Source organism: Ornithorhynchus anatinus, chromosome 16 (assembly GCF_004115215.2).
Source record: "Ornithorhynchus anatinus isolate Pmale09 chromosome 16, mOrnAna1.pri.v4, whole genome shotgun sequence".
Classification (NCBI taxonomy): domain Eukaryota; kingdom Metazoa; phylum Chordata; class Mammalia; order Monotremata; family Ornithorhynchidae; genus Ornithorhynchus; species Ornithorhynchus anatinus.
In genome coordinates, this window is record NC_041743.1 from 27,560,702 (window position 1) to 27,573,654 (window position 12,953).

The 12,953-nt window shown below is 39.4% G+C and overlaps 1 protein-coding gene across 3 annotated transcripts in view; it reads right to left on the reverse strand.

Annotated features, from left to right (window-relative positions):
• The window catches only part of ATRNL1 (attractin like 1), a 602,864-nt gene that overhangs the window by 472,548 nt on the left and 117,363 nt on the right, over positions 1-12,953 (reverse strand). For all 3 annotated transcript variants that reach the window (XM_001513843.4, XM_039914307.1, XM_039914308.1), the window contains exons 15-17: positions 10,569-10,750; positions 2,669-2,882; positions 1,155-1,343 (exon numbers count right to left, since the gene is read on the reverse strand). In XM_001513843.4, coding sequence (XP_001513893.2) covers positions 1,155-1,343; positions 2,669-2,882; positions 10,569-10,750 — 585 coding nt within the window. The remainder of the gene's footprint in view (positions 1-1,154; positions 1,344-2,668; positions 2,883-10,568; positions 10,751-12,953) is intronic.

Below are 12,953 nucleotides of genomic sequence, written 5' to 3' on the forward strand. Positions count from 1 at the left end.
AAAGAAAGTCCATGAACCCATTCTGGCCCAGCCAGTGCTTAAATCTGGTCTTTGGGCCCAATTCAGACTTGCTTGTACTCCAATTACTGGGGAGGGGAAGAATCCTTTCTCAGCACACTGCGACCCTGAAGTACACAGCATGGGCTTAGTGGAAAGATCACAGTTCTGGAAGTCAGAGGACCTGAGCTAAAATCCCAATTCCACCACTTGCCCTCTGTTTGACCTTGGGCAAGTCACTTAGCTTCTCTATACTTAAGTTTCCTCATCTGTAAAATGGATGCACTCCCTCCAACTTACACCTTGAATCCTATGTGAGTGCAACCTGATTGCCTTGTATCCAAGTTAGCATTGAGTACAGCACATTCCACATAGTAAGCACCTAACATATTATTTTTATTAGTAGCAGTAGTGGTAGTATTACCCACAGTATCTACAGTCATCTTGGAGTAAAAACGAAACCATAAGCATTGCACTTCTGGAAGTTCAAAATCCCTAACCCCTCCCTCACTTTTTCCTAACCCACAGACACTTACCCAAAGTGGCCACTGAGTGAAAATAAAAGCACACCTTTGCTTAGGTGGTCAAATGTAATGGACTCCTGGAACCACAGTCTCGTCGTCTTGGGCCCATAAAAATGCACGAATGGACGGACACTGAAGACTAAGACTGATATCATACAGCATGCTATTTAATCGAAAGATCCCTCTTGCATTCAGGACTTCAGAGTTGAGGCTTGATTTACTGAGTCTTAAATAAAGATATTCAATAGGAATGCCGTATAGAACATAGGGAATTAAGCTAAATGAGTTCCTATGGTTTAAGCTTTATTAAAAAGGAAATTTTTAGTAAAAGTGCTACACATCCACCTCTATAATCTATAATTACATATTTTTAAGATTACCACACTATTCATTATGTTTGTTCTCAAAAGGATGCTATACTATTCGGAATCTATTTTTATCTGAAGAGTTGAAGTAACTCACAAAGGTTTCCCAGATCAAGAATCACAAATATTAATGGGATGAAACGCTGGCTGGAATCCGATGACCTTTCTCTCATCTTTATTGGATCTTATTCAAATGTTTATGCTTCTGTCTGGTGGGGAAATTAATCACGTTATAATTGAACGCAAGTCCAATCCATTAAAAACTTACGAGAACAGGTGGCAGTTTGCCACTCCAGGCACTGTCCATATGGAAAAGAGATTATATACGCATTGGAGTCCACACATCGTTTGGTGCTGCTACACCACATACACTCCATGCCATTGCTCGTGCAGTTGGAGCAGGTAGTTCTTAAAGAGCATGGTTTCTTGCATGGTCTGGCATTCTGATTTGGACTAACTGGAATAAACCCAAAAAAGAGAACACATGTTTATTTTTTAGTGAAAAAATTCCCTGCTACGTTTTAGAAAAGGCTTAAAAAGAATACTGCATTTCTAATATGCTTCCCCGTCACTTTCCTTCATGCAGGAATGCAAAATAATTTTCTAGTATAACCCCAAAGAGAAATCATTTAAAATACTTTTAACCCAATTCTGCATTTGTAGTGGCCTAGTGGATAGAGCACGGATCTAGGAATCGGAAAGTCCCGGGTTCTAATCGTGGGTCTGCCAATTGCCTGTTGTGCTACTTTAAGCAAGTCACTTAACTTCTCCATTTTCTCATCTGTTAAATGAGGATTAAAATTGTGAACCCCATGCGGGAAAGGGACTGTGTCCAAATCGATTCGCTTATATCTACCCCAGCACTTACAGTCCCTAGCATATAGTAAGCTCTTAACAAATACCACAATGATTATTATGTAAATATCCTTGTCTAACAATGAAAGCAGTTCCAAAAGCTTCACTGTGAAGTAAATATTTTTCAAATATCATATTTTTGTGTAGGTAATATTCTACATGGTCTTTTCTTGCTTACTGAGAATCTTGCTTACTGTCTTTCAAACGATGAGAAAGAAGTGCTCATTTGGTTGCCCTCTAATGGCAAACAAAACTAAAATGTGCAAGAACTCAAAAAATACAATATCCTTACAGGTTCAATTCATAATTACACATTAGGGTGAGTTTTTATTTCTAAATATGTCTGAAAATGAATATGAAAGTCTAGAGACTGTTTTCTACTTTAGTGGGCAAAATGAAAATTCTTGGCTAAAATGTGTATTTTTAAGACTCAAACAAGTAAAGTATGATCTGAAAAAAGACAGAATTGCATGATACAATATTCCATTAACAGAATCCTAGCATAGAACACAGACCCCTTTAACAATCCTTGCAAATGTGGTTAACTGCCATGATACATTGTTTTAATACTACCAACCTATTGGATCAAAAAGGATTACATCATTAATCTTACTTAACTAAACTGAAATAAATACCTGTCTTTTGTTTTGTCTGTCTCCCCCTTCTGACTGTGAGCCTGCTGTTGGGTAGGGATTGTCTATCTGTTGCCAAATTGTACTTTCTGCATTTGTACTTTCCAAGCGCTTAGTTCAGTGCTCTGCACACGGTAAGCGCTCAATAAATACTACCGAATGAATGAATGAAATACCTTAACTGCTAAATAAAAAACAAAGGGAAATGATTCAACAATTGAACCTTGCGTAATCATGTAATACATGTAATCGATAGCAATTGATAAACATCCAGACAGTGTTACGAACTACTTACCAACAGGCTTTTCACAAACAAGACCATCTGCCATGGATGTGCAGGGATTAGCCTTTAGTCCTGCCACTTCTGCCCTTTCTAGGTATGCACAGAATCCAGAGTCGTTGGGTTCGCCAGGAAGCCACTGAAGGGTTGTATTTGTGAAAGGAGACATGTCTTCCCAACCCCAGTAGGAAATGTTGATCTTGCGCAAACCTACCCACGGTGATATCTTCTGCACAACAAACAGGGTGGACAAACAGTTGGTCAGAACAGATTCATGTTCCATACTGAAAAAATGAATTCTGGGTGAACGCAGAGACGCAGAGATGGATTTCAACAGTTGTATGGCTTCGGGACCAGAGTCGGATCATGGCGGTGGTGAGTTCGGCAAGTTGGCGGGCCGGGGCTGGGGCCGGAGCCAGGGCCAGGATGAGCCCAAAGGAAAGAAGGAAGAAGTAGAGTCGGGAGTGGGGCCGCCTCATTGTGTACTTTTTCAGGTCCAGTATTTCTATTCTTGTACCCCACTAATTTTTTTAATCTCCTGGAAAAATGATTCTAAAACTTGTCTTGATTGCTGTGGAACTAGATTTTTAGGAAATTTTACTGCAAGTCAATTTAAAGCATTCTACTTAATTTTCGCTAGTCATTTCAGCCCTCTCTACAACAACCGAAACAGATTACTGGTCTGGCTTAAGATAATTACTAAAGTATCAGAAATAATGTTTGAATAATTACAGATACAAATTCTGATTTTTCAAATCACTGCTCTGATGCTCATGATACTCCAAAAGTTAAAACCTATTAAAATATTTTTGAAATCTTTAATGTTAAGAGCTGATGTCAGCATTTGTTAAATATTTCAGATTAAGGGACAAAACACAAAATACAGTGACTCAGTTTGCATTTGTGAGCTATGTGTAACTTAGACAATTCATCTAAAAAGAAATCTGGACCCCTGCCATGTGATATTTAAAATTTTGGAAAAAAAAAAAGGGAGACAAAGGAAATTCAAGTAAATTCTCAGTGCGCTTCTGTGACAGCTGATAGCATGATTTGTCTGTTGCAGAATAAATAGAACTGGACAGGCAGCTGGAAATGAAAGAGAAATTACTTTTTTTTTTTTTAGACAACGTACGGCAGTCTGGCATAAATCACTGTAACATTTCATTACAAGTTTTTGATAAGTAAATGATTGTTTAACCCAAGATATCCCTTTAAAGCACATGAATTTGTCTACCTTTGTTATGTTGGAGGTGGGTTATCTCAAATTTGGAAAACTGGACTGGCTTGGCATATAATTCATTTAAATAGAGATACGCTTGGCAGGATGTCACCTTGCAGAAGTTTCTGGTTTTGAAATCTTCCTAGAGGCTGACAATCCAAAGAAAACAAAAAAAAACCCAAAAACCATCCCTCCATCCCTCACCTGCACTAAGACTAATCAGCAAATCGTCAACTCTACAGTTTCTTGTACATTACCACATTTAGTTACGTGCCTCTACTGAAAAAGATCATACAGATATTAGTCAGAATTCTGACAATTAATAATAATAATTGTGGTATTTGTTAAGCACTTGCTCTTTGCCAGCCACTGTACTAAGCCCTGGATGGATACAAGCAAATTGAGGCATGGACTGTGAACAATGTGATTAGCTTGTATCTACCGTTCTATCTTGAGAAGCAATGTGGCTCAGTGGAAAGAGCAGGGGCTTGAGAGTGAGAGGTCATGGGTTCTAATCCCGACTCTGCCACTAGTCAACTGTGTGACTTTGGGCAAGTCACTTAACTTCTCTGTGCCTCAATTACCTCATCTGTAAAATGGGGAGTAAGACTGAGAGCCCCATGTCAGACAACCTGATTACCTCGTATCCTCCCAGCGCTTAGAACGGTGCTTGGCAAGGCTTAACAAATGCCATCATTATCATTATTATCCCAGCACTTAGTACAGTGCCTGGTACATAATAAATGCTTAACAAATACCATGAAACAAAAACAACAAAAAATTTCGTTCCTGGAAAATTTCGTTTTATGTCAAAACATTGTAGATCGGAACCAATTTTCATAAGTGAAAAAAATAATTTTGTCATTAAGATAAATATTATACATGGGGAATTATTCAGAGAGATTTAATAAGCAACTAGGCTAATACAAGGGGTAAGGGCACGGGGAAGGATGCAGAAAAGAGGAAATAATCGTCCTTCAGGCAAGCCCTAAGAAAACTGGAGTGATCCTGAGCCCCTTATGGGACAGGGAGTGTGTTGCACCTGACTACCCTGTATCCACCCCAGTGCTTAGAACAGTACTTGGCATATAGTAAGCGCTGAACAAATACCGTATTATTACTATTATTATTCAACCTTTCAATCACTTATGTTGTTCCAGCATTTCATGAGTAAGCTGTATTTAACTTAATAAACAAGAGAGGCAGGAAAAAGGACAATTCCTCGGGCAGATAGAGACCTCTTTGAAGATGACATCAGCTGAAGTCTAAGGGCTTTGACGGGAAGCAGAATTCCAGGCAGAGGGAAGGAGAGGAGCAAGCTGCAGAAGCCAGGAGAGTTTGAGAGTGCGGCAGAGAAGATGGTTAGCTTGGAAATAGTGAACAAGATTAGCTGGTGAGTTGTGGATGAAGAAGAGGGCCGGAGAAGAGCCTTGAAACTACTGTCAGGAGTTTCTGTTTCATTCAGAGGAAAATGGTTAACCATGGGAGGTTTCTGAGGAGTACGGAGACATGACAAACAATTTAGAAATATAACCCAGGAAGCAGAGTGTACTACTGACTATGAAAAGGAGAAGCTGAAGGCAGAGAGGCTAGTGAGAAAGCTGACACAACGGCCCATTATAGTTTTATAAAAGCCGTACCAAAGGACATCATGTTTGACAGACCTGGATGAAATGATTTTAAACATTCCATTGACCTGAAAGTAAAAACTGCAACATAATTTGTACGTCTATCCTTTATATGATCCTTTTGTAAAATTTTTCTTCAGATTACCTTATAATATACCCTGATTTTATTTTTTAACCCTCCCCATTTGCAAAAGGTAAGACTACATTGCTAGTTTTCCACAAAATATTGATGCAGAGTATAATTACTCTGAAAATTAGTTTTTATGTGTAAAAAAGTTTGAATTGCTATTTAGAATTGCCTATGGTTTTCTTCACTTTTTTGTGCCTCAATAACTTCATCTGTAAAATGGGGATTGAGACTGATTTACATTGGGAGACTAACATTAGAAATTCCAACGTTCATTCTGAGAGTTAAACAAAATTATGTTTCTTAAAAAAATCCACGTTATCAGTAATACAAAATTATTTTTCCTTAAAGTTATTTGGAACTATAATGTCCTCACTGATGAGAGCTTTGTTCCAAAGGAAAAAAGGATCAGAATTCCTTTGCAACAACACCAGTTCACAATAGTGGCAAAAATAAAAGCTCAAATGAGAGTCTTCAGCTTGAATCACCAACATACTGGTCAAGTGCCACCTTTTAGGATCATTGTTCTCATTGTTTTAAACTAAAAAGAGAGAATAAAGTCATGCACTATCTTTCCTCCACTAACGAATTCTCCTATTCAGGAATGCAGTGAAAGAGTGTTGAATGTATGACTCAATGGTAATTTAGTGCTCGTTGTGTGCAGAGAACTGTTCTAAGCACTTGGGAGACTACAGTACACTGGGCAGACACTATCCCGGCCCGCAAGGAGTTTTGCAGTATAACTGGGGAGTGGGGCATTATAATAAATTAGAGATAAAGAAAGCAGCAGCGTATGAAAGAAGTCACGGAAATTGAGTGCTTTAAATAATATGAAGTTCATCAACGTGCTCCCAATATCCAAACACTGACCAACAAAACGTATTAAATAATGGTGATAAACAGTGTTACTCTATGATCAGGTTAAAGGTAAATATGCACCAATAAGATATTTTGACAGATTTTGTGTTCATATGTAAAGACTTAATTTTTTTATGGTATTCGTTGAGCAGTTTCTGTGACAGGCACTGTATTAAGTACCATGCTGATCGGGTTGGACATAGTTCCTGTCCCACATGGGACTCACAGTCATTCACTCATTCAATCGCATTTATTGAGCATTTACTGTGTGCAGAGCACTGTACTAAGAGCTTGGAAAGTACAATCCTAACCCCCATTCTACAAGTGAGATAACTGAGGCCCAGAGAAGTTAAGTGGCTTGCCCAAAGTCACACAGCAGACAAGTGGCAGGGCCAGGACTGGAAACCAGGTCCTTTCTGACTCTCAGGCCAGGGCTCTATCTACCAGGCCATACTGCTTCCCCAGGGTGGTGGAGAAAGTTACCTTTAAAACAGCACAAAGTGAGCTAGTGATAAAAAAACAGACATACCATTAACCTGGGATAAAGGATGGGTAACTACCTAATGCTAAATGGAAATGCACTCTAATCATTCTATTCAAGTCAGTCGAAATACTTTTAAGAGCTGAAGAGAGGATGGGAAGTGCTTTAGCCAATGTAAACTTTGCTGTACCCTCACAATTTGAGAGCATTTTAAGAAATACTGATCCATCTAATTCCCACCTGTGTATTCTTTCCCAGAGGTTATTACAGTGGTCTGCATATAGCGAGAGTTTAATAAATACTATTACTGACAGAAATATTTACAAGTGCTGTCTCAAAGGAGCACCAAAAGAAAAATGTTGTATGAGAAGAAGGCTTTGTCTGAAAGTGCATTATGATTGTACACTTTATAGATGATCTGATATTATCCCCAACCCCATTCAAGGCTGCATTGCCGCCAATACTGACTGTATCCCAATCCTCCCATTTCCTTGACTCTGTGGTGGCATGATCTCTGGCAGAAAATTGGCCACTTGGGGTATATCAGATCAAATAACAACCAAAGATCGGGAGAAGCTTAAAAAAAAGAGTCCAACACTGAGAAAAAAGCAGCTCACTGATCAAGGACAAAGATCCCAAAGATAGGGTACTTAAAAAGAAACATAAATAATTTTTGCTGACCTAGGGTAAACTAAAGGAGACTCTTTGGAACAGAGGAACAAACTAGAGATAACTTCTGGGAGAAAGGATCAAATCCGTGAAGACTGACAACCCTAATCTAGCAATGATTGGCAAAAATTAGAGAGTTTACTGTATAGTAAACCACAATTGTCAGGTCTTAATTTAGCAGTCAGAGGAATTGAACAGTATTACAGGGCAGAACACTGCTGCCTTGTTTTTAGAGAGGAAAAATTCCGAGCATATATAAAAAGAGAGCTCCAGGAAGAAAACCGTGACCTTATTCCTTTTAGATGAACAAAAGCAGGGAGGCCTGGTCCATGTCCAGTATGTTCTATTGTGCTGGGACTTTAGTAACCGAATCCGTGTGGTCAGGCTTACTGTGATTAACATTTACGATATTTTCGCGCAAGGATTTGGATCACTGTGGATTGGAAGGTCTGCTTCCAATGCTTATTCAAACCCTAACTGGGACCCTCCAGTTGGCTGACTGAGTGATTGTTGTCATCACGTGCTGAAGACAGAAAACAACTTGACCAGTTCCATCCTTGTTGTCCGAGGGTGCTAGTCGGCATAGAACGGCAATCCCGCCCCTGTAACGAAGGTCTTAAAGTGCTGCAGGGTCACAGCCATTAAAGGCAATGACATGCACAGACCAGCTGTCGATGGTGTGGTCATCTAATATCAATGGATTGCCAAGATATTATTTTATCAACCAATCAATAGTATTAATTGAGCACTTTGTACTGGCCACTTGGGAGAGTACAATAAAACAATTTAACAGACACAGTCACTGCCTGCATGAAGCGCCAGCCAGTGGAACAAGTTTCCAAGTGGCCAGATGAAAAGGTTTAAAGGCATATTGAGGACCAACCTCAAAACATACTCCCAGAGTGGGGGAGTTCATGGACCAGACAGGTCCTCTAGGCAACAGATTTGGCTCATTTGGCTACTGAATCCCTTGAAGAATGTTTTGCTGTCACAAAGAAGAAATGCACTAGGCAAAAGGCACTTCAAAATGATGCAGAACCACCAGTGCTGGCCTTTATGTGCACGATTTGCAGTCTGTCATACGTACGGCTCAGGCCGTGGTCTCCGAGAACAGTCAGATAGAACCTACCGGATGCTGAAAGCACATTTCCTCCAAGTGGCCTTTCCAGACTAAGCGCCACTTTCCTCATCTCCCGCCCCCTTCTGCGGCAACCTGACTTGCTTCCTTTGCTCTCCACTTCTCCCACCCCGCTGCCGCCGCCAGCCCCAGACCACTTACGTACATATCTGCTATTTTATTTATTTTTCTTGATGTCTGTCTCCCCGGCTCTAGACTGTAAGTTTGTTGTGGGCAGGGAATGTGACTGTTTATTGTTGTACTGTACTCTCCCAAGTACTGAGTAGAGTGCTCTGCACACAGTAAGTGCTCAATGAATATGACAATGAATGAATGAATAAATAAGCCTCATCTGTTGTTCTGACGGGAGAATCCTTCATTATCAACATGTAATTTGAGGTCTTCCTGAAATACCTCTCTGTCTCCTCAAACAACAACTGCGACCACTTATAGGATGATCCTGCAAAATTTACTTATCAACTTTGCTTGCTTCATTCATCACTGATGAGTAGACGAGGATAGTTATAGAAGTCTCGCCTTCACAATGCTCTAAATAACTCTAGAAAGCCTTTCCACATCCAGAATCGGCCTCTCAGATTTCACAAGGCATCAGTGGGTTTAGGCAGCTGCTGAAAATGACACAGTCAATTGTGCTTATTGAGTGCTTACCTGTGTGCAGAGCACAACCTTCCTTTACAGTTTAAACCAGAGCCAACAGGAGTGGCTGAATAATGTCTGTGATTCAGCTGCTAGAAAAATTGATGACACCTTTGTAAAGCACCCCGAGATCCACTGGTAGATAGCTTCTTGATATTGAAGGAGAGTTGCTCTCCCTTTGACCCTGGAAGAATGGATTGTGTATGTGGGTGTGGGTGTTACACGTGCACACGTGCGAAGATAATTTGCAATTATCTGTGCATGGGGGCCCCTTTGTTGGGAGGGTGGTTAAATGAGAATGTACTACATTCTGAACGAAAACTATTCTCTATATTAACGTAGAAAAAAGTTAAAATCCAAGAATGTTCAGAAGGCCTGGCAGACTGTGCAAATAAGCATGTTACTCTCTAGGTAGCCTTCTGTGTACAAAATTAGCTCACCAAATTGTTTCCTGGTGGTCTCACAAGTAAATTACTGCCTGATCTACCAGGAGTAGCATCTGTGTGTTCATGTGATTATCCATGCTTTTTCCGTGTCTCGTAGCTCTTTGTTTTTCCCTTCTCTCCACTGCCCCTCTCTATAATAATCGTTTAACTAATGGAAATATGCCTGCATACACAGTGTTTAGGACATGCATTCTCAAGTGATAAATATTCCTACAAACTTTGATTGTTAGAACTCTGTGTCTCACCATCTCTGAAACAAAGACCTCCTTTCATTCAAAATGTTGCATTCCATGTTATCATCTACCTGGAATTGAAGTGTAATGCAGAGCTGAACACTTGCCCCAAGGCAACGAACCGCTTTTAATCCAATCTTTTCATTCTACATAACTCGGCTTCCCTTTAAACCATCATGATTTGAAATGACTTCTAAAATTCTAAGCAACTGTCTTTTAATTTGATAATCATTCAAAAACGCTAGTTGCTGTGTAGACTTCTGGGGAGAAAAATAAGAGGCAATTTGGAAATATCCATCACCAAATAAATGTGCCACCGTCTTCATCTTTAGCTGGTTCATTGCTGAAATCAGTTCCACTTTGATTTCCAAAATACTGATAGGAAAGGAAGTGAATTGAAATTTAACGAACAGTTTACAGTATCTTAAAAAGCTCTGTAGGTCTTAACCATAATACCTAATCATATATAATCAGAGTTACCTGAAGTGTGTACTTCTGTATTTCATCCAGAACAAATTCCACTTCTTTTGAAGCTGTCAATGAAGCAAGGTTTCCACTCAAATTGTAACAATAAAGCTTTGCATTGTCATAGTTTTCCCTGCTAGAATTGACACGAAGACAAGCATCTCCAACATGACTCCACCCTTCTCCACAAAGATGAGCTAGTGAAGAAAATGTAGACAGTGAATTTCAAAGTTTCTACCAAAAAATACTCATTTTCTGATTTCTAATAAGGATATGTTTTAAAGCAAACAAAATCATCAATGCTAGATCAATTCCTTTCTTATCATAGATTTCAAATTTAAAATGCTCCATCTTGCTAAAAATATTGCAACTATACACAATAGTCTATGCTTTCTAAAATTCCTTATATTTGAGAAGAGCATAGCCTAGTGGAAACAGCACAGGCCTGAGTTGCAATTCTGGCTCCACCTCTTGCCTGCTCTATGACCTTGGAAAAGTCACTTAACTTATTTGAGCCTCAGTTTCCTCATCTGTAAAATGGGTATTCAGTATCTGTTCTCCCTCCTACGAAGACTGCCAGCCCCACGTGGGACAGGGACTATGTCCCAACTGACAAATTTTTAGCTATCCCAGCTCATAGAAGAGTGCTTGACACATAGTAAGTGCTTAACATATACAAATATCACTAACTTTCCCGGAAACACTTTCGTATTTGCTGACTTAATGAATCCCCAAAATTCCTCATTTTAAATTAAAGATGCTCAAAGGTGTGATACAGTCAAATCAGTATCTCATTCTAAAAGAGAATCGCTTAACTGATTTTCATCTTTGAGGCCTGTGATCAACCGTTCCGTGCATTTTCCGAGTGCCTACTGTGTGCAGAGCACCATCCTGAATTTTTGGAGGAGCACAACAGACAAAAAAGACAATCTCCGCTCTCAGTGAGTTAATAATCTAACGAGTTAATAATCTCAATTTACTGATAAAAGGATAAAGTGATCATAGATAGGTGAATAACATGCCGATAGGCTTTTTTAATGACATTTGTTAAGTGCTGACTATTGGTCAAGGACTGTACCAAGCACTGTGGTAGATACAAGCTAATCAGTTTGGACCCAGTCCCTGTCCCACATAGGGCTCAGGGTCTTAATCGCCATTTTATAGATGAGGTAACTGAGGCACAGAGAACCTCAGTGACTTGTCCAAGGGTGCTCCTCCATAAAATCCTACGCATTTTTGGTCCAAGGTACCTTATATGTGGCTCTCTCTCACCCTATACAACTTGCAATAAGAGAGATCTGCTGGGCTGTTCTTACTAGAATTCCCTAGAGCTGAAGTTTTATAAGCAAGATGTTCAGTGGGCTCAGGATCCTCATTTTCCCCTCCTGATCGTTGAGAATCCACAACTATTAAATCCCCTTCAGAAAATGATGCAAGGCCCATCTGATCAATCCTGCTTTAAACCTGGCATTTTTAAAAATCAGCCAAGGAAATAAATTACTACTGCCTTTCTTCCACCTTTTATTCATTATGCTCAAGATCAAGGTGATTGGCACATCCTACAAATTTTAAAAATAGATAATACCTGATGCATCTTTGTAACGCAATTAAATCATCATAAACAGTGCATCGGTCTAGCCTTCAGCCTCAAGCATTCACCACAGACACAGTGGATGATTGTTCTGGCATCTTTTTGGCTTGAATCATGGAATCAATCAAGCAACTGTATTAATTGAGCACCTGCTGTGTGCAAAGCACTGTACTAAGCACTTGGGAGAGTATAATATGGCCAAAAGACAATCTAAAAGTACCTTTCTTTGATTTAAGATTTAAAATGGCAGGTGCGCATTTCTTACATCAAGAATTTAAATGGTAAATATTACCCATGTGACATTCGACTTTCACATGCTCTTGCATTAGCTATTTACAACACACACTACTTATATTTCACATATCTTAAAAAATAAACAGATCAACAAATGTAAAAAATAGGATAAGCGTGACAAATAGAATGACACTACGTGGAGAACTTTCTAGTTAAAAGCCTGCATTTTGACCAGAGTAAAAACAAATCAAAGTAAGAATAGGTTAATTTTGCACTGCTGACCAGAAGAGTATCGTCACTATTTATAAAAGCAAACTTCATTGTGAAAAATGTCTATTTTTTATCACTATTGTTATTATATATTTTTATTATTGCATTTGTTAAGCATTTACTACGTTCTAGGCACTGTAACAAATGCTGGGGTAGGCAGAAGAAAATCAGGTTGGACACAGTCCTTTTTCCACGTGGGGCTCACAGGTTTAATCCCCAGTGAGGAAACAGAGGCACAAAGAAGTTTAGCGATTTGGCTAAGACCACGCAGTAAGAAACTGGCAGAGTCGGGATTTGAACGCAGG